The 27,447-nt window shown below is 25.8% G+C and overlaps 2 protein-coding genes across 2 annotated transcripts; both read right to left on the bottom strand.

The window, feature by feature from the left end:
- Positions 1-3,204: 3,204 nt before the first annotated feature.
- On the bottom strand, positions 3,205-9,049 carry LOC107453860 (uncharacterized). Its single transcript, XM_043045295.2, has 3 exons — positions 8,932-9,049; positions 6,632-6,723; positions 3,205-3,518 (listed from the first exon to the last, which is right to left on the bottom strand). Coding segments are annotated over exons 1-3 (312 nt in total). The 5' UTR covers positions 8,934-9,049; the 3' UTR covers positions 3,205-3,300.
- A 7,674-nt stretch (positions 9,050-16,723) lies between these two features.
- LOC139424770 (uncharacterized) lies at positions 16,724-23,322 on the bottom strand. The gene is made up of 3 exons (XM_016070841.4): positions 23,186-23,322; positions 20,855-20,946; positions 16,724-17,038 (listed from the first exon to the last, which is right to left on the bottom strand). Coding segments are annotated over exons 1-3 (312 nt in total). The 5' UTR covers positions 23,188-23,322; the 3' UTR covers positions 16,724-16,820.
- Positions 23,323-27,447: the final 4,125 nt, after the last annotated feature.

Consider the following 27,447-nt stretch of genomic DNA (forward strand, 5'->3'; position numbering starts at 1 on the left):
TTTCGCCAACCCGTTTACAATCTACGGTATGTTTTGTCAATACGCATACTGCACGCCGAATTTCAAGTGAAACGACTATAATTGTGGTGACCATTGCCACAGAGTGTTGTCCTTCTGCTGAACGCTCAGAAACGTAGAAGTAGTGGGTTCAATATTTTTGAACTGTTTTTCGTATTCATATGCTATTGGTTCTGTAATTAGAAAAGAGTCAAGGAATTATTTCTATTCAGCAAACGATTCTGAACCAATTCATTTCAAATTTATATGTTCACTGTTACACATCCACGTTAACGCTTTGATTCGGACCCGCTACCTCTATTTTAATTTTGGGGAAAGAATAGTCAGGTTTAAAAAAAAATCAATACCTTTATACAAAATTATTTTGTTATTAATTGCTAATCATACATATGCAGGCTTGTATGCTCAATACAAAACACCCTCTATAAGCCTTACTCAGGTTGAAGAAAATGATAATCAAATTAGAGTAAAACATTATAAAGATGCATTTATTGCAAGATGGAGGTAGTTGGTTCAAATCCCACCGTGTACCAGGATGCTGTTTTGTGTTTTTTTTTCTATCTAGTGTTACCTGTATATGAACTCGACAAAGGCACAGTAGTCGAGCTCTGTATTCAGCACACAAGCCTCCGAATGTGTCCTTAACAATAAATAAATGAATTCATCCAGGGTTACTGTGGGATTTGAACCCTCTACCTCTACTCTTTCATTTTATTATGTTGGAACAGCCCTGATGGAGTAATTTTGTTTACTTTGATGTCGTATTTATTTAGTAATACTTAAGTTACTGATTTAGTTCAGCCTTGTTTAGGCATTTATGCAAATAAAATGTATATTTTTTCATAATTTTAAAAGTTGGTAGATGCAAACTTGCAATGGGAAAAAATCAAAACAAATAACCAACGAGAGAAACGTTAACTACTGTTTGCTAAATAAAATCGAGGCTATCAAAATAAACACTTTTTCGTCCTCTTAAGCTATGCTAACACTGCTAAAATTACCAACTTATCCTTAAATTTACCTAATTTTACCCTATTAACTACCAAACATCATGGTAATAAAAACCAAATTTATTTCCTTAATTTTTCCAAAAAGGTCATTGCAAAGGGGCTTCTGTAAAAATCACCTTGTTTTTTTGGTGTTCCCATAGAACCAGAAACAAGGTAAATGCAACCATATTCAGATAGTTTCGACCACACTTTTTTTTCTCAATGTGCCTCAATGTAATATTTAAGTGAGGACATAATATAAAAGCTATCAAAATTTAATGAATCAATACTTTTGAAACAAAACTGAAAACTTCAAAACCTGTGTGATGGTCAAAAAAGACAAAGAAGAGTAGAAGGGTGATTAATGAAACAAACTCCCATTTTCGTCATGCAATCAAACTGGTTTCGATAAATTCAGTCCCATCGAATTGGGTATGGACTTTCAACCTCGTATTTGAAAAAATTTTAAAAATATATTTCTTTATTTAACACTCAATAAAAATATGTTTTTAATTATTTATCTTCATTTACTAAACTTAAAGTAAATATTTCTATGCAGTTTTATATTTATATATATTTTTTAATCTCTCATCTACATTTTATGGAAGAGTGAATCTTTGAAAAATTGTGTGATATTTACATATCACTAAATAAGAAAACGTATTCCGATAATAATATCTTAAAAATCAATGTCTTACCCAATAATACTCGAAAGGAAGTTCTAAGATAACATATCATAGAAATTTCAATTAAGGAGCCATCCTTTTAAAACACATAAGAAAATAAAATTTAATTTAAAACTGGAAAATTTAGAAATCCTATTTTTCAAGTTGATTGATATGATATCTAACTAGTGAAACTACCCTAGCGTAAAATACCACAGCATTTTTGAATTTCAAGTATTGAAGCTGGAATAAATAATAAATTTAAAATAATAATTGATAAGTCATAAATAAATAAATTATATCGCTAAAACTAAGTTTTATAGCTGTGAGCGCTGTTTAAAAATGTTATATTCGAAGGATTGATATTAGCGTTGTTATCAAGTCGGCAATAATGCAATTAACAATAAAATGTTTGAATCGAAATAATTATTAAAAGAAAAATTTGTTTAAAAAACAAATAGGTTTTTAAGTCAAAAGTCTTAATTTAATTAGGTTAAAAGTAATTAATTGTCTCTAAAATAACACTTCATTAAAGTGCAAAGTCTTACATTAAGTATCGGGTAAATGATTATGTTTAAAAAGATATTGCTTTCTGAGTGTATAATTTTGTCTTAGTAAGAGTTTTTTTTGTGCGGAATCCTGAAAAATGTCAAGAATGTCTAATGATCCATGTTCAAATCGAATATAAAATTTACAAACTTTAGATTCAGAAAATAATATTAAAAATTTGCAATATTTGTATTTTTTAATTATTTTTTTAATACTGTGAATTAATTAATTTGTGAGTTAACTGTGAATTAATTAATTTGAGGCACTTACGCGAGGCCTCGCGTAAGTGCCTCAAATGTCTTAGCCTTACAACGATTCTGTGAATTATTTTTGAAAAGGGGGAGCATTCGGACACGAAATATTTAATGAAGTTATTTTTATCTAATAGAAATTAAAACTTTAAAAAAAATCAAAGTTATTACAAATTATTACTTTTTATATTCAAAACCCATTATAATAATTTAAATTTTCCTTTACTTAAACATAGTTAATTTATCACCGTTTGCTTTTTGACGACTTAAAAAAGGAAAAAAAATAAATAAAGTAAATAATTAAATAAAATAACGAAAATCTGAATTTGCAGCAAAAAAAAAAAAAAAAGCGACGAAAAGAATGTTACTAAATTTTATTTTCAAAAAATGCTATTAAATTATAGGCATAATTATAATTAAAACTTTTTTTAGCTAAAATTACCTATTTTAAATAAATTATTGTTCGTATTTTCACATAAACTTGATAGTAGTAATAAAAAGATAAATTCAAATAAATTTGATAGTAGTAAGAAAGTAGTGATCTGAAACTGTTAAACATTCATTGTATTACGTAATAAAGCTATAATATATTTATATTTATATTTCGTATTATATCTGTATTGTAAAATATAATATTTTATGATATATATTATACATTTATATTATAAATTTATATTGTATTTAAAAAGGATTTTTTTAAGAAGAAAGTAAATTCACATGATTTTATGCACATTGATGAAAACAAATATTTTATTCTTTCTTGTTTTTTAGACATTTATAAAAATCTTATATATTCTGAACACCTTTTAGTAACATCTTTTGTATTTCTTAAACATAACTCTTAGCATTCATGAGTGCTTCCGAGAGGCCCTTTTGAAAATCGAAGCTTCCGTCGCTGGAAACTGCCATAGCATTTACGCAAATGTAAAACCAAAGGACTTTGACGCAAGATTTTCCTGGAGGACAACTGTAGTCTCCACCAGGACAGCACACTGCATTGTCGAATGGAGCGCACTTGTAGACCTGACTATCACCGTAACAACATCCTGGAAAAGGAATGAAAAAATTAAATATTATTCAAGAAAAGATCATTTAGTTGCCTCATTAGATGTACTATTTGGCTATTACGAGAACCACCACAGACAATAGACACTCGAAATGGCTGTTACCGTTGTTACGAAAACAAATTATTTGGTTGTGGGGATAATAGTTTCGAAATGATTCTGTTTATGTTAGTAGAGTCATTTAATCTCTTCAGTTCTCCTCTGTTAGAAATGGTTTATCTTGTGTTTCCATGGCAGCAGACAATCTCAGAATGTCAATTGGGAGTAGTTCTTGTGATGGCTATAGAGTAATGTAATTGTAATTTACGAGATCATCACATTAGTAAAACATCTCAGGAACAAAATCTAAATGAGTTTTGAAATATGCTATAAGCATAATCTAGATCATACTTGCAAGATATCTTATGCAAAGTGTTCCACATTCACCATTCTTGATACATATTTTTAGCATTATCTCTAGATATGAGTAAATTAATTGACATTGTAAAATATTTTTTATAAGTTTGTCTTTAAAGACAAACAAGCTAAATCCTTCTGCATTTTTTTTGAATTTTAAATATATAAGAAATGTAAAAATACCTTTATAGCTGTGGTAAGAAGGAGACTTTTAGCAATATATAGCAATTTCTACAAAATTTTGAATCATCGAAATTAGCATGAATAATTATCAAAGCAATTTTTTTCTATAGTCGGCAGTGCTTTTCTCCTTCCATGAAGAAGAATTTCCCGTTTCACGAGAGGCAGAAATTGTTGTTTTAAACAGTCTAATAACTTCAAAATTCGGAATTTGATGTATCAGGTATACCGTAGCGAAATTTATGAAATCTGTAGTTTTAACCCAATTTTTTTTTACTTTCTTTAATAGATGAAAAGAAACCTGCCTTGAAAAATGAAATGTATTTTTTTTGTGTGCTGTAGAAAATTGTAATATTTAAAAAAAAATGCCTCTAAATTGTTGTTTACATGAGTAATTTGTATTTAGTGAATTTAGAAGAATATTTATACTAAAATGTATGTGAGATCATAGAAAAAAAGAATATTCTCATCAAAAGCAATTTTCATATCATAAAAAAGGAATAACTTTTTTATTTCTCAAATTTCGTTTTAAATCTAAGCATCTCGTAACAGATTTGCAGTCCTATCCAACATAAATACTTTTACACAGAGAAAAAGAGTATAGATAAAACTACCAGGAAATGGTAAGAATTACCGTGTTCCTGCCTCTATGGAAGCACAAAAATGCTCGGTAATTTTTACTGAAATGGTAATGAATGGCTTTGGTAATGATTTTGGAAAAATTTACAATGAAATATGGTGTTATAGTAAGTGATAAAACTTGATAAATGTGTTAAAATTTTATAGTTTTATCTTAATGTCTTAGACCATAGCACAAAGCCATTTAATCGGTTAAATTTATTTTTTATTTTTGTATTTTTTATTAAATATGCGGTAATAAAAACAATTTTTTAAAACTAGAATTTCCAGTTAACTGTTAGCTTATGAACGGAAAAAACAACATGTAAATGATTTAAATATATTTTGGTTTTAATTATCAAAATTATGGTTTTTTTTTTGCCAATGTCCTTACCATATAATGAGCTAATTTTTCTAAAATTTTTTTCTTCATTTCGAAACTATAAGAAACTATCAAATATATTTATTTTTTATTGTTTCGTTCAAATAGAAAAACTTATAGCAATTTCCATATCAGAATCATTTTTCGTGCCAGAAAATGGAAATATTCAAAAAAGGAAAAGCTCATAGCTTTGTGATATTTTGTCCACAAATGATTAAATTAAATAATATTATTTGGTTTCTGGAAATGGAAGTGCACACTTAAAGCCTGAAATAAAAAATTCGATAATCAGTGCTTTAATTAGCTCCAATATTTTTAAACTACAAATATTTGGTGTAAGTAAATGCTTAGTTACAAAATTGATACAATAGTTAAGAAAGAGTCTATCTTTGTTAAAGAAAATTGTTTTTCTGAAATAAACATAATATAATTATTTAATTGGAAAATTTCTTTTTTTCAGATGAAAAAAAACTTAAAATATTTTTACTTAATTAAAAAAAAGCATTGTAATTGCCATGGTTTTAAAATCTTATTGAAAAATATAGGATTCGAGAAAAAACAAAAAAGGATGTTTTATTGAAATATTAAAATAGTACAATTTAATAAAAACAACTTGCAATTTAATCTGAATTCTTCATAATATTTTCAAAGTTTTGTTTGAGAAGAATTGTTTATTCAATAATATGATTATAAGAACCCACTTATCTTCCTTATAAATAATAAATAATGGAAATAAAATAATAATATACCGCATGATAAAGTTAGCTTAATTTAACTATTTTCCCAATTAACTGTTTATTTACAATATAAAAGGATGAAAGTTTAGCCAACCTGAAAACTTAAGATAACTTTTCAAAGCATCAAAAACCTGAATTTTAAAAAATTAAGGTAAGAAATACCGGCACTCAGGGAGCTGGTATATTATTCCGTAAAATTCATCCTTTTACGTAACATGTTACGAAACAAAAAATCTGATAAAACCTAAATTTTGAAGCAGTAATTATCGTAAAATAATTGAACTACTCTAATTAAATAAATATTACTGCAAACATTAAAACATAAAAATGTACGGTAAATATGGATTTCAAGGTAAAATGGATTCACGTTTGATGCACCCAAAGTACGGCTACTTTATACCGTAATTTGATCTGGAATAATGTGAGTGGCCCTTTTTTTAAAAAATAATCAAAGCATTTATTTAAATTTGAATATGTACAGGGGTGAGAGTTTTTTTCTCTCTTGCTCTGAAACTGCTAAAAGTGAATAGGCTATTGTCAAAACCAGACTTTAACTATTAAAAGAATATTTAAATAATGGTGTTTTACGTTATTTTAATGCAATTAAAAGGGCTTTTAGGATTTTTTTTGTTAATAGGAGTTGAAAGTATTTGATCTATTTAATTAAAAATATTTAACTACTGTAAAAATGTAACAAAACATGCAGCATTCAAATTAAAAAGATAACAAAATTAAGTCACATTTCTATTTAGATTCTCTACAAGATATTAAATTTTACTCACTGCCATATCCAGGGCAAGATCCCCAACCACATGTCTCAGCAGCAGCCAATGATGCCAAGCATAGGACGCCAACGATTACAAGTAGTACCTTCCTACATAAACAAACAAAATAAAATAATACTTGAGAAAAAAGTAAGAGTTTCAAAAAAAATTTTTTACCGTGATATCAAATGATGATAATTTACTCAAAGAATGTAAATTTAAATAAAAACGAAACGAAGAAAAAAACATTTTTCAAGTGCAATTTTCAAAATGCACTTTTTAGAATATTTTTTTAAAACTATAAGCTAGTAGTTTTCAAGGAAAAACTTTTTTATATACAAGGATTTTATATTATTCAATATGTTTTTCCCGTTTCACTAAACCTACGCAGATTGCAGTTTATTCGACAATTGATTTCGACAATTTAAATATAATGTTTCGTCTCTTAATAAAATTTTTGTGCAAAATATTTCGTTCAATTCATTATTGTCATTGAAAGTTAATAAAACAGTTAAAAAAATAAAGGCTCTTACAGTTTCTCTTCCATTTTTAGCAAATTATATTATTAAATATTTATATTCAAACAAAAATTAAAATGTTCTGTGTCCACATTTCAATATAATAAAAGTTAATTATTTTTCTCATTCTTTAATTGTCATTCATAGTATTCATTAACAAAAGAAAGTCTCAAAAAATCTATCTTTTATTGTATAGTATCTTTTTTTATTTTACAAAAATTACATTTTGCGTTATATGTATTTAATGTTTAATTATTCGTCTTAAAAGTTGGCTATTGCCATTGAAAATTAATAAAACAGTTACAAAAACAAAGTTTTCAACATTCTTTCGTTTAATTTTAGCCTATGACATAAAATTTGTATAATTTAACAATTATGAAATTTAGTTTTTTCTTTAAATTTTATTTTTTATTTGAAAGTAGAAGAAACAGTTATAAAAAAGTTGTCTCAAACAGATCATTTTTAAATTTAGCATTTGATAGCATTAAATTTTTATCATTTAAAAAATACTAAAATTTTAAATTTTTCTTCAAAGTTGTTATTTATGAACATAGATAAAGTAGATACAAGCTGTCTCAATTAAATTACTAGAAAACTATTCTATTATTTATCATTCAACAGATACTAAAATTTTGCCTTTTATGTATTAAATTTTTAATTAATATTGACAGAGTTTTGTTATTCACATAAAACGTTGAAAATTTACTTTCAAAATAAATTTTTTAACCGTCTCACTTTTACTATTTAAAAACAGAATCATCAAATCTTTATCATTTAAAAGTACTAATATTTTGTATTTTGTGTATTCAGTTTTTAATTGTTCATCTTCATAGTGTAATTGTTACTGCTATAAAACTTTGATAAAGCTATTACAAAAATAAGTTCCAAACAACAGTTACAAACACTATCACGTTTAGCTATAGCAAATAATATCATTAATTTTTTATCGTTCAACAATGGTGAACTTTGCCTTCATTTGTATCAAACTTTTAAACATTTCTCTTCTTAGTTTAAAATTTATTTCTAATAAAAATTGATGAAATAATTTAAAAAATAAAGTTTATCAACTACTTACTATTGCGAATACATTAAAATATATTAACTATTGTGAATAAAGTTTTTGTTGCTATACAGCATATGGAATTTCAGAGAGAGTTAAGTGAATGATATGTTATTATACAATGATTATATAGTGAATGATATGTTATAACTATTATTTAGTTATAAATTTAATAATTTTGTTAACTTAAATAATTATTTGCAAAAAAAGAAAAATAAAATCATAAATGTTCGATGCATTATTTTTTTTATCACTTAAAAAGATGTAATTTTTATTACAATTTCATACAGTTTTGGTTTACTTATACCTCAAAAATTCGCTGAAGGCTTCAATATTTTCCTTAATAACTTTATTTAAGTAATTAGTTTAGTTAATTGATAACTTTATTTAATTTATTTTGAAAAAAAGTCTATTATTGATCATTATTAATTTTCCATTTATTAAAAAACAATATCTATTATTTCAAAATATATAAATAAATATAATAATTTTTCGAAAAATGCATTAGAAATTATAAACTCTTACAACGTAATAAAAGGATTGAGAAAGAAATTATATGGTTGAATTAATTTAGATTATTAAATAATAATTACCTACATGATGAAGTATAAATCAATTTAATAAAAGATAATATTCAAGCTCTATTTAAAATACATACTGTTCAAATTTGATGAAAGAATTGTGTAAAAATCATTTATATATCAATTATTTAATTATATTACAAAATAATGAATACTTACATTATGCAATGCTTCGAATATTCTCAAGTTGAAGAGTAATAATGTAGCTAATTGTTTCGGAATAATTACTGTTTCCAAAGCTTCTGATTTATATAGTGATACAGCTCTAAAGTAATCTTTGATAATATTTGATAAGAATGCTTGAATATAGTAATCAGTGAAAGTGCAACTAAATTCTCTTGTATTCGGAACAATACCAGGATCTTTTATTTCAAGATAAAAAGTGCTCCTAAATTTATTCTATTGGTTAGTCTGAAAATTTCACTTATTGTGCTTTTCACTAATCAGTGAACCTTGTGAACTAAGTTTCATTTTATTTTTTTGTTGAAAGTTCCTTAAGAATTTTATAAAAAAAATATTATTTTCTTTTTGTGACAAATAAGAAAACAAAATATATATTCCTTAAATGTTATACTCAAAATGTCAACCTATAAATTAAAAAGTGCCAAAATTATTATTTTCAATTATTTAAACGAGATTGCAATATTTTAATTAATATAAATGCCATTTAGAATTTAATAATAGCTATGCATTGAAAATTACATACTTTTAAAATTATTACTTGATTATTTTATTCCTCAAGGAGCTCTCAGTAGAATAGCACTCACATTTAAACTGTAATAAATGCCCTAATTTTCAATATTCTAAATGAATAAATAAATGATAATTCAAAGTAAAAACTAGTGTTTTTAATTATTTTTAAAAAACACAATATTTCAATTGAAATTAATGATATTTAGATATGGAATGTAAATATTTTTTTTACTATATTGCTAAATTGAACAAATATTGCAAATTACAATGTTTACATGATTACATGTTTTATTTAATTTTTAGGCACTCAATAGACTCTCACTAATAGACTTAATAAGTAATAAATGTATTACTTTGAGTATAATAAATAAATGGATAATTCAAAAAAAAAATTATTGCTTTCAAATATTTGAAAGAGCAAAATGTTTTAAGTCTATTTAATGATAATAAGAAATTTAATCCACATATCTTTTTGAATATATCGCTATGATGAGCAAATGTTGCGAATTTCTTTGTTAACATTATTACATGGTAATTTTTTAAATAGCCCTCAGTAGAATCTCCCTCACATTTAAAGTGTAATAAATGTCCCAATTTGAGTATAATAAATGAAAAAGACAAATGAAATAAAAAAGTAAAGTAAATAAAAAAGTAAAGTAAAATAAATAAATAAATAAATAAATAAGTAAATAATAATAATGAAACTTTTTTAAATACATTGCTTAATTAAAAGCACAGTAGCTTTTTGAATATATTACTATCATGAATAAATATGACGAATTACATTGCCTTATATTGTTTTATTTTAATTTTATTTTCAAGTACACTTTTAGAAATTTCTCGAAAAGATGGTTAAATAACAAATTATTTACTTGTTATTTTACCATATTCAAACAAAGCAGTGAAATAACCCTAAATAGGATGGTATTCAAATTGTTACTTGGGAATAGAACAGATTATTAATTCCTTTCAGCTAATGCGGTTAAACTATGAGAATTTTATCGCACCAACTAGACCCATCTGATGGAACCACTTAGTTTCCTGCAGCTGGGTATATATTATAGTCAGGAGGGCGAATTTGTCATTCTTTTTCCCGACAAAACGAGGTTTCGAGTCTCAGCGTTGACACTATAATATTGAACCCAATTCCTTCAACACATTTAGAATTTCCAGTGTTCCCAATGCCTTAATTTGTGACCCCTGACTATTAGTGACCCCTGACTTAAAATGTATGGTTAATTAGATAAACATACTGCTGCCGGTTATTTTATAGTAATTGTATAATGAAATTACTTACAGACTTCTCAATGGAATCTCACGAACAAATTATGTGCAATAAATGTTCTGATTTGAGTATGATTAATAAATAAATAAATAAATAATTCAAAATAAAATCAATGCTCATGATTATTTGAAGTAAAAAAATGTTTTAGGTCAAATTAATGAATATAAGAAATCAAATATAAATATTTTTGAATATATCGCTACCATGAACAAATGTTGCGAATTACATATTGCATGTATATTTTATCGTTCAAATAGCGTTCAATATAATCTCACTCATATTCCAAATATTATAAAAGTAATAATTTGAGTATAATAAGTAAATAAGTAATTAAATAAATAAAATAAAGAAAATAAATGAATATATAAATTTAAAAAAAAACTTTTTTGATATTCACTCCTTTCTTAAACGCCCAGTAGCTTTTTGAATGTTTCGTTATCATGAATAAATATTGCGAATTACATTGTTTAAATTGTTTTACGTTTATTTTAATTTCTAAATTTCCCTCAATATTGACTCACTCACATTTAAAATACAATAAATATCCAAATTTAAGTATAAAAAATAAATAAATAAATGTATAAAGCAAATAAATAAGTAAATAAGTAAATAAATAAATAAATAAATAAATAAATAAATAAATAAATAAATAAATAAATAAATAAATAATGAATCAAAATGCGCAATTTTCCCCTTTATTAAAAGCATAGAAAAGAAAAGAGAAAATAATTTTTAATCCAAGATCTTGTGGGAAAAATTCAAATCATAAAAGAGGTAAGATTTTCTTGCAACACTCTTCTCTCTTATATGATTAGATTAAATTTACTTTATCGTGAAAAGTTAATGTTATGTCACAAGAATAATATAAGATTCATATTAATACATGACATGTTTTAGATATTGCTTTACTGTTAAATAGAGTGATAATTAGAAAAAAAAATTCAATTTTCTATCTTAGAGTTTATACACTGCAAAAATGTTTTTCATTTTTTTTAAACTATACTTATATTCAGTGCTGTATCGCTAAACTTGTTTTTCTCCGAGTGCGGTATTTTCTGTGAATGGATGAGGTATTTAAATTAAGGTATAAAACTGAATTGGCCACAATTTTTTCTTTTTTAAAACTTTATTGTAAATTTAGTTATATGTTTGGCAGGCAAAAATCCTAAAATTTTAAATTTGAAGTAGAGTTCAAAAAAATTATAAATTTTTTTCAAAATTGGGACAGATTTAAGCATTACTTTTCATGTCACACTAACAGCTCTACACTGCTAGAATTTTTATTTTTAAATTAAGGTAAAAGAACCAGAAGGAGTCAGTCGATCCAACTAACCTCAAAGTTTACTGTAAAGAACATTTTATACTTTCATGGTTTTGAAACCGTTTATAACTAGTATTGTTTCGAAACCGCAAAAAAGAAATTTAACTGGACATTCTAGCTGGGCTTTTAGTTAGGTAATGGGCTTTGAAGTTAGGAAGTGGTTGAGTTGTATTTTATCAAATGAACCATGGAATGTGGTTTAATGAAATAGAACTAAACAACAATGATATAGAACTAAATATATTGTTTAATATTGAATTTAAGAGTAATTCTAAATTTTGGTACTTAAAGCTTAATAAAAATAACAAATTTCTACTTAGACAATAGCTTTCAGTTCAAAACATTGCAGACTTTATACAAAATTTCAAAAAATTCTATGATAAACGTATTTTTAATGTGTGTTAGCTTACCGAAACTTCCTCAAAATCAACTTTCTTTAGAAAATGCATTGAAAAATTGCAAGAAAATTTTGAAATGTAAAAAAAATTTTGACAACATGAAAATCATTAATCGAAAACTAATTTCTGGAAATGAATTTTATTTGTCTTAAAAGTGTTATAGTTTATTCAAATAAAAGAAAAAGGTTAAATACTCAAAAAATTACAACAACAATTATAGTTTTACTTCCTTTTTCGGGAGTTTGTCTCCGATTTTGGTTTCGTATGTCATAATACGAAAAGGCAGAAATAACTTATTTTCTAAAAATCAGATTACAAACATTTAAAGTGTTTCGAAAATCTAATGAACTAGAATTTATATATAGATAAAAGAAAAACTGTGTAAATAAAAGGAAAATTGAATTTTTGTTGAAACTGATGATTTTTACCCAGACGGATACCTTAAACTATTGTTTGCACCATTTTCTTATACCGATACTTTGGAGAAAAAAATATTGATTAAGAATTTTATCCTATTATTGTATTCCGAATTCAAAAAAGTTTACATAATTTAATTTACAGGGTGTCCCGCAACGATTGCTCTTAATATAAATTCTTAGAATTAGATCCCAGAAGATAGTAAAAAAACCATAGATATTACACGAAAAAAAATTATGGAAATTCTCATAATGGAATTTACAGGGTATTCCACAACGCTCTTAATACCTATTCGTGGAATTACATCCCAGAATGAAGTAAAAAAAACAGAATGGATAATATACAGGAAAAATATGGCATAATCACCTAATTGCATATTTTATATATTCCATAACCGATCCAATTTTTGGGTTTACGACTATTAATGTTCAACTGCAAAGCCTTGCAAATTTGATCCTAATCCAGAAGACAAGGAAACTTCTTGATCTCCCTTAGAGGTATGATTTATTACGGGAACATGGAGGACTTTGTGACCCGACAATTTTAACGCGAATCAGTCACCATTTACTACTTGGGGAGTCTTCGGCCTGCAGGGATCGAACCCATGACCTCTTGGACATATGTCCAGTGCCCTATCAACCAGGCTATCCCAGCCGTACCAGCCTTCGCTGGGATTCTAATCCGCGCCACCTCATTGGAAGGCGAATGCTCTATCACCTGAGCCATCGCGACTCACCTCACTTGTATAGTAAAGATTTTTCTGGGGTTGGGATAGCTTGGTTCGTAAGGCGATGGACTCGTGTTGGGGAGAACGGGAGTTCGAGTCTAGCCAGCTGAAGAATCCCCGTGTATTAAATGGTGACTGATGCACGCTAAATCTGTCGGGGTCACAAAAGCCTCCAAGCTCCCACGACAAAACAGTACTTCTGGGGGTACTTAATTGGCGATTGATCGTTCTCTGGTTCAGGTCAAAATTACGATCTGTGGATGCATGAATGGGTCCGTCTAGTAAAACGGGCTGTGGCGTGCGCGCGTGGCTGAAGTCGTATTCGTAGTCTTAGATTTGGACCGGCTACCTCTATTTTAAATAGCATTTTGTGGAACAACGAGACTGGTGTAAAAATAATTAAAAATAGATCATTACCATTCTAAACATTTATTTTGCTATCAGTTGCTACTCATACATATACAGACCTGTATGCTCAATACAAGTTTTACTCAGATTTACGAAAATATTAATCAAATTAGAGTAAAACATTGATGGATGCACCTATTGCAACGTGGAGGTAGCTGGTTCAAATTCCACCATGTCTTAGGCTATGTATGTGTGGTGTTTTTTTCTATCTTGTGCTACCTTTACAGGGATTTGGCAAAGGCATATTAGCCGAGCTTTCTATTAATCACATAAGCCTGCGAATGTGTCCATAACAACAAATAAATGAATTCATCTAGGGTTATTTAGTAATAGTTAAGCTACTGGTTTAGATCAGCCTTGTCCAGGCATTTATGCATATAAGAAATGCATATTTTTTTATAATTTCAAACGCTGGTAGATGCTAACTTGCAATGGGAAAAAATCAAAACAAATAACCTAGGAGAGAAAAGTTATCAAGTTTTTGCTAAATAAAATCGAGGCTATCAAAATAAACACTTTTGTGTCATCTTCAACTGTACTAGCACTGTTGAAATTACCAACTTATGTTTAAAATTTCCTAATTTTACCATATATACTACCAAACATCAAGGTAATAAAAACCAAATTTTTTTCATTAATTTAACCAAAGAAGTCATTACAAAAGTGCTTCTGTAAAAGTTGCCTTGTTTTTTTGGTGTTCCCATAGAGCCAGAAATACAGTAAATTACACCATATTCAGATAGTTTTGACCACACTTTTTTTTTCTCAGTGTGTCTCAAAGTAATATTCAAGTGAGAACAAAATATCAAAGCTATCAAAATCTTTTGAATCAATACCGATGAAACGAGACTGAAAACTTCAAAACTTATTTGATGGCCGAAAAATACAAAGAAGAGTTGAAGGGCGGTTAATGAAATAACCTCACTTTTTCGTCATGCAATCAAACTGGTTTCGATGAATTCAGTCCCATCGTATTGAGTATGGACTTTCAACTTCGCTTTTGAAATAGATTTTAAAAATATATTTCTTTATTGAACACTCAAGAGAAATATTTTTTTATTGTCTTATCTTTATTTACTAAATTTAAAATAAATATATCTATTCATTTTTATATTGATATATATTTTTTCATCTTTTATCTACATTTTATGGAAGAGTGAATCTTTGAAAAATTGCGCGATATTTACATATCACTAAATAAGAAAACTTATTCACATAATAATATCTTTAAAATTAATCTCTTACCCAATAATACTCGAAATTAAGTTCTAAGATAACATATCATAAAAATTTCAATGAAGGTGCCATCCTTTTAAAACACATAAGAAAATAAAATTTAATTAAAAACTCAAAAAAATAGAAATCCAATTTTTCAAGTTGACTGATATGATATCTAACTAACTATTGAAACTACCCTTGCGGAAAATACCACAGCCTTTTTGAATTTCAAGTTTTGAAGCAGTTGTAAATAATAAGTTTAAAATAGGAATTGATAATTCGTAATTAAATTAATTATATCACTATAAATAAACAATAAGTTTTATAACTGTGAGCGGTGTTCAAAAGCGTATTATATGCGCTATATTAATATTAGCGTTGTTATCAAATCTGCAATAATGTAAATAACAATAAAAAGTTTGAATCGAAATAATTATTGAAAGAATAATTTGTTTAAAAAACAAATAGGTTTTTAAGTCAAATGTCTTAGTTGAATTAGGTTAAAAGTAATTAATCGTCTCTAAAAATCACACTTCATTAAAGTGCAAAGTCTTACATTAAGTGTTGGGTAAATGATCATGTTTAAACAGATCTTGTTTTCTGAGTCTATAATTTTGCCTTATTTTTGCTTTTTTTTGGTGCGGAAACCTTAAAAATGTCAAGAATGTCTCATGATCCGTGTTCAAATTGAATACAAAATTTTAAAATTTTAGATTCAAAAAATAATATAAATTTTTTTTTAATTTTTTAATTATTCTTTTGACACTGTGGGGCAGAAAATAGGATTGCGAGGCCGCGCGTAAATGCCTCACCTGCCCCAGCCTTACAACGATTCTGTGAGTAATTTTTGAAAAGGGGGAGCATTCAGACACGAAATAATCATTGAAGTTATTTTTTTCTAATAGAAATTAAAACTTTAAAAAAAAATCAAAGTTATTACAAATTATTACTATTTATCATCGAAAAGCATTATAATATTTAAAATTTTCTTTTACTTAAACATAGTTAATTTATCATCGTTTGCTTTTTGAAGACTTAAAAAAGAAAAATAAATAAATAAAATAATCAGTTAAATAAAATAAAATAAATCTGAATTTGAAGCAAAACAAAGGTGACAAAAAGAATGTTGCTAAATTTTATTTTTGCAAAATGCTGCTAAATGAGAGGTATAATTATAATTCAAATTTAGTTTTTAGCTATAATTACCTATTTTAAAAAAATTTTTGTTTGTATTTTCAAATAAATTTGATAGTAGTAATAAATAAATAATATCAACTAAATTTGATAGTAGTACGAAAGTAGTAATCTAAAACTGTTAATCATTCATTGTATTACGTAATAAAGCTATAATATATTTATATTTATATTTCGTATTATATCTGTTATGTAAAATATAATATTTTATGATATATCTTGCAAATTTATATTACATTTAAAAATTATTTTTTTTTAAGAAGAAAGTAAATTCACATGAATTTATGCACATTGATGAAAACAAATATTTTATTCTTTCTTGTTTTTTAGACATTTATAAAAATTTTATATATTCTGAACACCATTTAGTAACATCTTTTGTATTTCTTAAGCATAACTCTTAGCATTCATGAGTGCTTCCGAGAGGCCCTTTTGAAAATCGAAACTTCCGTCGCTGGAGACTGCCATGGCATTTACGCAAATGTAAAACCAAAGGACTTTGACGCAAGATTTTCCTGGAGGACAACTGTAGTCTCCACCAGGACAGCACACAGCATTGTCGAATGGAGCACACTTGTAGACCTGACTATCACCGTAACAACATCCTGGAAAAGGAATGAAAAATTTAAATATCACTCAAGAACAGATCATTCAGTCTTTCCATCAATAAATGTATGACGTACTGAAAATTGTGCATAGTGTCCCAATAGTCGGTAGTTTCCTCATTAGATGTACTGTTTGGCAATTACGAGAACTACCACAGACAATAAACATTAGAACTGGCAGATACCGTAGTTCCGAAAACAAATTATTTAGTTGTGGGGATAATCGTTTCGAAATGGTTTGGTTTAGGAATTATTAATTATTATTATTATTATTGTTATTATATTATTATTATTATAATATTGTTATTATTATATTATTATTATTATTATTATTATTGTTATTATATTATTATTATTATAATATTGTTATTATTATATTATTATTATTATTATTATATTAATTATTATTATTTGGCTATTAAATTATAAGAACAGTCATTCAATCTCTTCAGTTCTCCTCTATTAGAAATAGTTTAACTTGTGTTTCCATGGCTGAAAACAACTTCAGAATTTCAATCAGGAGTAGTTCTCGTGATGGCTATAGAGTATTGTAACGGTTTTTTACGAGATCAGGACATTAGTAAAACATCGTAGGAACAAAATCTAAATGAGTTTCGAAATATTCTATAAGCTTATTTCAGATTAAACTGGCAAAATATCTTATACAAGGTGTTCCGCATTCACCACTCTTGATACTGGTTTTTAGCATTCTCTCACGATATGAGTACCTCAATTTACTTTGAGAAATATTTTTTATAAGATTGTCTTTACTGACAAACAAGCTAAATTTTTCCATTTTTTATTAAAGTTTAAATATGTAAAAAATACTCAAATATCTTTTAGCTGTTCTAAAAACGACACTTTTAACAATGATTAGTAATTTCTACAAAATTTTGAATCATCTCCTAACGAAATAGCCTGACTAATTATCAGAGCAATTTATTTTTCTTTTATAGTCGACATTGCTATTCTCTTTCAATTAAAAAAATGCCCGTTTCACGAGAGCCAGAAATTGTTGTTTTAAACAGTCTAATAACTTCAAAATTTGAAATTTGATAAATCATGTATATTGTAGCGAAATTTATAAAATCAGTAGTTTTAACCCAATTTCCTTTTACTTTCTTTAATAGATAAAAAAAACCTGGTTTGAAAAAAATAAATTTAACTTTTTTTTGCATGCAGCAGAAACTTGCAGGATCTTGAAAATGCCACTAAATTGTTGATTACTTGAGTAGTTTGTATTTAGTGAGTTACGAAGAATATTTATGCCATAAGTGATAAGTGAGATAGTAGAAAAAAAAGGAATATTCTCATCAAAAGCAATTTTCATATCATAAAAAAAGAATAACTTTTTTATTTCTCAAATTTCATTTTAAATCCAAGCATCTCGTATCAGATTTGCGGTCCTATCCATCATAAACACTTTTACACAGAGAAAAAGAGCATAGATAAAACTACCAGGAAATAGTAAGATTCACCGTGTTCCTGCTTCTATAGGAGCACTTAAATGCTCAATAATTTTTTACTGAAAAGCTTTGGTAATGTTTTTGGAAAAATTAACAATGAAATATGGTGTTATAATAAGTGATAAAACTTGTTAAATGCGTTAAAATTCTGTTATCATAATATTTAGAACATAGTATGAAGCCATGTAGTCGGTTAAATTTACTTTTCAATTTTGTATTTTTGCACTTTTCATTAAATATGCTGTAATAAGAAAAATTTTTTAAAACTACAATTTCTGTTAGCAAGTGTTACAACTGTTAGCAAGTAAACGAAAAAATCACCATGTAAATGATTTAAATATATTTTGGTTTTTATTATCAAAATTATGGTAGCTGTTTTTTTGCCCATTTCCTTACCATATGAGTTAATTTTTCTAGAATTTTTTTCTTCATTTAGGAACAATCAAATATATTTATTTTTTATTGTTTCGTTCAAATAAAAAAAATCTAATAACAATTTCCATATCAAAATCATTTTTCATGCCAAAAATATGGAAATAGTCAAAAAATGAAAAGCTCATTGCTTTGTAATATTTTGTCCTCAAATGATTAAACAAAATAACTTGGGAGTAACTTTTAATTAAAAGAGTGAAATAAATTATTTGTTATTCAGTGTTTTAATTTGCTCCAATATTTTTAAACTACAAATATTTGATGTAACTAAATGTTTAGTTACAAACTGATATAATAGTTAAAAAAGAGTCTATCTGTGTTAAAGTTTTTCTGAAACGAACATAATATAATTATTTAATTGCAAAATTTCTTTTTTCATATTAAAAAAAAATCATGAAATATTTTTACTTGATTTAAAAAAAAATATTGTAAATGCCATAGTTTTAAAATCTTATTATGAAATATTGGATTCGAGTAAATAACAAAAAAGGATCGTTTATTAAAATATTAAAATAGTGCATTTTAATAAAAACAACTTGTAATTTAATCTGAATTTTTTCATAATATTTTCAAAGTTTTGCTTAAGAAGAATTGTTTATTTAATAATATGATTATACAAACTCTCTTATCTTCCTAATAAATAATGGAAATAAAATAATAATATACAGTATGATAAGTTTAACTATTTTCTCGAACCTAATTTAACCAAATCTAACCTAATTTAACTATTCTCCCGAAAAAATGTTTATTTGCAATTTCTACGCACATTGTTGGATGTTTAGAGATAAAATTCAAAACTATAATATTAAATACGTTAAACTTACGAAAATTTTGTTCATAAAAAAAGTTTCAAAGTTTTGTTCCTTTTGAAATTTTACTTTTACTTCAAGCAAACTTGTTTCTCCGCATAATTCGTAATGTATTTCGATTTGCTGGATGAATGATATGAAGTTTCGGATGCAAAAATACAAAATTTTAGCCAACCTGAAAACTTAAGATAACTTTTCAAAGCATCAAAAAACTGAATTTTAAAAAATTACGGTAAGAAATACCGGCACTCTCTGGTACATTATTCCGTAAAAGCCATCCTTTTACGTAACATGTTACGGAACAAAAAATGTGATACACCCTAAATTTTAAAGCAATAATTTCCGTAAAATCACTGAACTACTCTAATTAAACAAATATTACTGCAAACATTACAATATAAAAATGTACGGTAAATGTGGATTTCAAGGTAAAATGGATTTACGTATGACACCCCAAAGTACCGCTACTTTATACCGTAATTTGACCCGGAATAGTGTGGGTAACCCCATTTTTAAAAATAATCAAAGTATTTATTTAAATTTAAGTATGTACAGGGGTGAAAGTTTTTTTCTCTCTTGCTCTGAAACTGCTAAAAGAGAATAGGCTATTATCAAAACCAGATTTTAACTATTAGAAGAATATTTTAATAATGGTGTTTTACATTATTTTAATGCAATTAAGGGGCTTTTAAGATTTTTTTGTTAATGGGAGTTGAAAGTATTTGATTCATTTAATTAAAAATATTTACTTACTGTAAAAATTTAACAAAAACTTTCAGCATTTAAATTAAAAAGAAAACAAAATTAAGTCAAATTTATAGATAATGCAATTATTCTAGATTGTGTAGTTATTCCTAAAAGTGTAAATTGTGTTAATAATCATTTTTGCATTTTTTATACTATGTAAGAGTTAGAAATTTTTTTAAAATTACAACATATAAATATTTATCTAAAATTGCTAGTATTTTACTACATATTTATGAGTCTTTATTTTTAAAGATTTTTATCGAAAACAAGTAAAATGCAATCGACTTGTGAAAATACGGAATGTGTGTTGAAAATATGTTGAAAGTGTTTAGATTCTCTACAAGATATTAAATTTTACTCACTGCCATATCCAGGGCAAGATCCCCAACCACAAGTCTCTGAAGCAGCCAATAATGCCAAGCATAGGACGCCAGCGACAACAAGTAGTACCTTCCTACATAAACAAACAAAAAAGTTAAAACAATACTTGAAAAAAAAAGTAAGAGTTTCAATTTTTTTTTACCGTGATATCAAATTATGATAATTTACTTAAAGAATGTAAATTTAAATAAAAACGAAACGAAAAAAAATCATGTTTTCATGTACAATTTTCAAAATGCACTTTTCAGAATATTTTCTCAAAATTATAAGCTAGTAGATTTCAAGAAATTTCTTTTTATTTACAAGAATCTTATAATATTCAATACGTTTTTCCCGTTTCACTAAATCTACGCAGATAGCAAGTTATTAAAATAGATATCGTTTCACATGGTAGTTTTTAGGTTATTTTTATGGCTTTCGACAATTTAAATTTAGTATTTCGTCTCTTGAGGAAATTTCGTTCAAAATGTCACCTTCAATCCGTTATTGTCATTGAAAGTTAATAATACAGTTAAAAAAATAAAGGCTCTTACACTTTCTCTTTCATTGTAAGCAAATTATATTATTTAATATTTATATTCAAAAAAAAATAAAAATTTTCTGTACCTAAATTTGATACATTAAAAGTCAATTATTTTTCTTCATACTTTAATTGTCATTGATAGTATTCATTAACAAAATAAAGTCTCAAAAAATCTAAGTTTTATTGCTAGTAAATAAAAAAGTATCTTTTTCTATTTTACAAAAATTATATTTTGCGTTATATGCATTTAATGTTTAATCTTTTGTCTTAAAAGATAGTTAGTGCCGTTGAAAGTTGATAAAACAGTTACAAAAACAAATTTTTTAACATTCTTACGTTTAATTTTTGCATATGACATAAATTTTTTTTATCATTTAATGCTAAAATTCAGTTTTTTCTTCAAATTTTATTTTTCATTTGAACGAAAAATAGAAGAAGCAGTTATAAAAATATAGTCACAAACAGACTAGTTTTTAAATTCAGCAATTGATATCATTAAAATTTTATCATTTAACAAATGTTAAAATTTTAAATTTTTTTTCAAAGTTATTATGTATGAACATAGATAAAGTAGATACAAAGAGTCTCAACTAAATTACTATAAAACTAACCTATTATTTATCATTAAAAAAATGGTAAAATTTTGTCTTTTATGAATTAAATCGTTAATTAATTTTTACACAGTTTTGTTACTGACATAAAACGTAGAAAATTTACTTCCAAAATAAATTTTTTAACCGTCTCACTTTTACTGTTTAAAATCAGTATCATCATTTAACAGTACTAATATTTTGTATTTTACGTATTCAGTTTTTAATTCTTCATCTTCATAGTAATCTCATCTTCATCTTCATAATTGTTACTGCTATTAAACTTTGATAAATATATTACAAAAATGAGTTCCAAACAACAGTTACAAACACTATCACTTTAAGCCATAGCAAATAATATAAATAATTTTTTATCGTTCAACAATGGTGAAGTTTTGCTTTATTTGTATGAAACTTTTAAGCATTTTTCTTCTTAGTTTAAAATTTATTTCGAATAGAAATTGATAAAACATTTTAAAAACAAAATTTTTAAAATTATTAACTATTGCGAATATATTAAAATACATTAACTATTGCGAATAAAATTTTTGTTGTTTTATAGCGTATGGAATTTCAAAGAGAGTTAACTGAATGATATGTATATTTCTAACTATTATTTAGTTATAAATTTAAAAATTTTGTAAACTTAACTAATTATTTGCAAAAAAGGAAAAATAAAATCAGGAATTTTTGATGCATTATTTTTTTTTGTCACTTAAAAAGACGTAATTTTTATTACAATTTCATACAGTTTTGGTTGACTTATACCTCAAAAATTCGCTGAAGGCTTCAATATTTTTCTTAATAACTTTATTTAAGTAAAAAGTTTGGATAATTAATAACTTTATTTAATTACTTTAAAAAAATCCATTATTGATCATTATGAATTTTCTCATTATCAAAAAACAATATCCATTATTTCTAAATATATAAATGAATATAATAATTTTTCGAAAAAAGCGTACGAAATTATAAGCTTTTACAACATAATAAAAGGATTGAGAAAAAAATTATATGGTTGAATTAATTTAGATAATTAAATAATAATTACCTGCATGGTGAAGTATAAATCAATTTAATAAAAAATAATATTTAAGCTCTATTTAAATTATATACTGTTCAAATTTGATGAAAGAATTAAGTAAAAAGTCATTTATATATCAATTATTTAATTACATTATGAAATATTGAATACTTACATTATGTAATGCTTGGAATATTCTCAAGTTGATGAACAATAATGTAATTGATTGTCTCGGAATAATTACTATTTCCAAAGCATCTGATTTATATATTAATACAGCTCTAAAATAATCTTTGATAATATTTGATAAGACTGCTTGAATAAAGTATGCAGTGAAAGTGCAACTAAAATCTCTTGTATTCGTAACAATACCAGGATCTCTTATTTCAAGATAAGAAGTGTTCTTGAATTTATTCTATTGGTTAGTCTGAAAATTTGACTTAATTTGCTTTTCCCCAATCAGGGAAAATTGTCAACTAAGTTTCATTTTCGTTGAAAGTTCCCTAAGAATTTTATAATAGAAATATTATTTTTTTTTGTTGCGAATAAGAAAATAAATATATATTCCTTAAATGTTATACTCAAAATGTCGACTTGTAAATAAAAAAATGCCAAAATTATTATTTTCAATTATTTAAATGAAAACGTAATATTTTAATTAATATAAATGTCATTTAGAATTTAATAATCACTTTTCATTGAAAATTACTTATTTTTAAAATTATTACATGTTCATTTTTGAGCAGTCAATATAGAACAGTACTCACATATAAACTGTAGTAAATGTCATAATTTGAGTATTATAAATGAATAAATAATTAAATGAATGAAGAAATAAACGCTGATTCAAAATAAAAACTAGTGTTTCCCAATTATTTTTAAAAGATTCAGAATTTCAGTTAAAGTTAGTGATATTTAGACATGAAATGTGAATATTTTTATGACTATATTACTAACTTGAACAAATATTGCAAATTTCAATATTTACACTTTTAAATGTTAATTTGGTGACATGTAACTACTACTAGCATTCTCACTAGCTCACTAACACGAGCATTTAATATATCATTTAATATAATTTACTCTCACTAGCATTAAATGTGTATTAAATACATTATTTTGAGTATAATAAATAAGTAGATAATTCAAAATAAAATTATTGCTTTTAACTATTTAACAAAAAAACAGTTTTAAGTCAAATTAATGATAATAAGAAATTTAATCCATATATTTTTTTGAATATATCGATATGATAAACAAATGTTGTGAATTATTTTGCTAACATTATTACATGATAATTTTTTAAATAGCCCTCAATAGAATCTCACATTTAAAATGCAATAAATGTCCTAATGTGAGTATAATAAATAACAAAATAAACAAAATAAAAAATGAAAAGAAGCAATAAATAAATAAATAAGTAATAGGCCTGAAACTTTTTTAAATATTCTGCTTAATTAAAAGAGCAGTAGCTTTTTGAATACATGTATAAATATGATGTATAAATATCATGTATAAATATGACGAATTACATTGCTTTAAATTGTTTTATTTTTGTTTTATTTTCAAGTACAATTTTAGAAATTTCTCGAAAAAATGGTTAAATAACAATTTATTTACTTGTTATTTTACTATATTCAAACAAAACAGTGAAATAACCCTAAATAGGATGGTATTCAAATTGTTAACTGTGAATAAAACAGTTTATTAATTGCTTTCACCTAATGCGGTCAAATAATCTGAATTTTATCGCACCAACTAGGCCCATCTGATGGAACCACTTCGTTTCTTGCAGCTGGGTATATATTATAGACGGGAGGGCGAATTTGTTACTCTTTTGACCAACAAAACGAAGGTTCGAGTACCAGCATTGACACTACAATATTGAACCCATTTCCTTCAACACATTTAGAATTTCCAGTGTTCCACAAACCCTAATTTATGACCCCTGACTATTAGTTTCAAGCATAGATAGCTGCACCATGAAGTTGTTCAACACAAAAAAGTCTAGTACTTCTCATCTCTTAAAATAGATGAAAAAAGCAAATAAACTAATTAAACCACATTCCCCTATTTAATTTGATAAAACACAACTCAAACACAGCATATTTCCAATGTCCATTTAAATTTCTTGTTTTTACGGTTTTGAAACTGTGGTAGTTTTATATGGTTAAGAAACCGTATAGTTTTGTAATCACGGTCTTTTAACCATACTAGCTGTTAACGATTTCAAAACAACAGAGGTAAAAAATATTCGTTACCCTTTAAATTTACTGTTAATTAGATATACTACTGCGTCTTATTTTATTGTAAATTGAGAATGAATGTACTAACAAACTGCTCAATAGAATCTCAGTTACAGAATTTCACTAATGTGCAATAAATGTCCTGAATTGAGTATTATAAATAAGTAAATATATAATTCAAAATAAAATCATTGTTCGTAATTATTTGAAAGGAAAAAATGTTTTAGGTAAAATTAATATAACTATAAGACTATAAGAAACTGTAAGAAAGACTATAAGAAAATGACTATAAGAAATTAATTATAAATATTTTTGAATATATCGCTACCATGAACAAATGTATCGAATTACATTGTGCTCATTATTGCATGTATATTTTATCGTTCAAATAGTTTTCAATAGAATCTCACTCACATTCCAAATATTATAAAAGTAATAATTTGAGTATAATAAATAAATGAATAAATAAATAAAATAGAAATAAATGAATAAATAAATAAAATTAAAAAGAAATGAATGAATAAATAAATAAAAAATAGTAAATATAATACAATGCCTTTTTTAATATACACTCCTTTCTTAAACGCTCAGTAGCTTTTTGAATGTATCGTTATCACGAATAAATATTGCGAATTACATTGTTTACGTTGTTTTATGTTTATTTTAAATTTCAAATAGCCCTCAATAGACGCTCACTCACATTTAAAATACAATAAATGTCCAAATTTGAGTATTATAAATAAATAAATGCATAAAATAAATAAATAAATAAAATAATTATGAATCAAAATGCACAGTTTTCCCCTTTATTAAAAGCATAGTAAAGGAAAGAGAAAATAATTTTTCATCCAAAATCTTGTGGGAAAAATACAAATCATAAAAGTGGTAAGACTTTCTTGAAACACTGTTCTCTCTTATACGATTAGATTAAATTTACTTTATCATGAAAGGTTAATGTTATGTAAAAAGAATAATATAAGATTTATATTAATACATGACATGTTTTAGATATTATAGAGTGATAATACAAATAGAGTGATAATATGAAAAAAAAAATTCAATTTTCTATCTCGGAGTTTAAATACTGCAAAAATGTTTTTAATTTTTTTTTAACAATACTTATATTCAGTGCTGTATCAATGAACTTGTTTTTGTCCCAGGGCGGTATTCTCCGTGAATGGAAGAGGTATTTAAATTAAGGTATAAAAATGGGTTGGACACAATTTTTTCTTTTTTGGAACTTAATTGTAAATTTAGTTTCATGTTTGGCAAATAAAGATCCAAAAATTATTAATTTGAAGCAAAGTTTAAAAAAATTATAAAATTTCATCAAAATTAGAACAGATTTAAGCACAACCTTTCATGTCACACTAACAGCTCTAAAATGTTAGAATTTTAATTCTAAAATTACGGTAAAATAACCAGCAAAAGTCAGTAGATCCAATTAACCGCAAAGTTTACTGTAAAGAAAATTTTATATTTTTATGGTCCTTAAACCGCTTATAACTAGCATGGATTCAAAACCATAAAAAGAATTTAACTAGACATTCTAGCATGGCTTTTAGTTAGGTAATGGGCTTCGAAGTTAGGTAGTGGTTGAGTTGTGTTTTATCAAAGGAACCGTCGAATGTGGTTTAATTAGTTCGTCTGTATTTTCACCTGTAATAAGTGAGGAGAAACACTAGACTTTCTGCGTAAAGCAGTTTGATGGTGCTTCCACTTTTGCGTAAATGAGAGTATCGTATTCTAATAATCCAGAGTCACAAATTAGGAGTGCAGGACGCGGGAAACTCATGGTGCGTTGAAGATAGGAGATATTGTGATGTCAATGCTGGAATTCGACACCCCCTTCCAGTTTTTTTCAGTGATGAGATTGACAGAATAGCCCTGTCGGCTATAATGTGTACAAAACTGACTGCAGGATATTAAGTGGCTTCATTAGCTGGGACTAATTGTTGAAGTAAAACAAAATAATGTTGTTTAACCGTATTAGTTGAAACCGTTAATTAACAGTTTTTTTTACAGTTAAAAGTTTGAATACTATCTTATTTATGGTTATTTGACTGTTTTGCTTAAATATGGTAAAATTAAATAAAATGTTATTAATAAATGTTAAAATTAAATGAAGGCCTTCTTCTGCAATATTTCTAGCATTATGAAACTAATAGTATTGTATAAATTTCAAAATAAT

This window comes from Parasteatoda tepidariorum, chromosome 5 (genome assembly GCF_043381705.1).
Source record: "Parasteatoda tepidariorum isolate YZ-2023 chromosome 5, CAS_Ptep_4.0, whole genome shotgun sequence".
Lineage (NCBI taxonomy): Eukaryota > Metazoa > Arthropoda > Arachnida > Araneae > Theridiidae > Parasteatoda > Parasteatoda tepidariorum.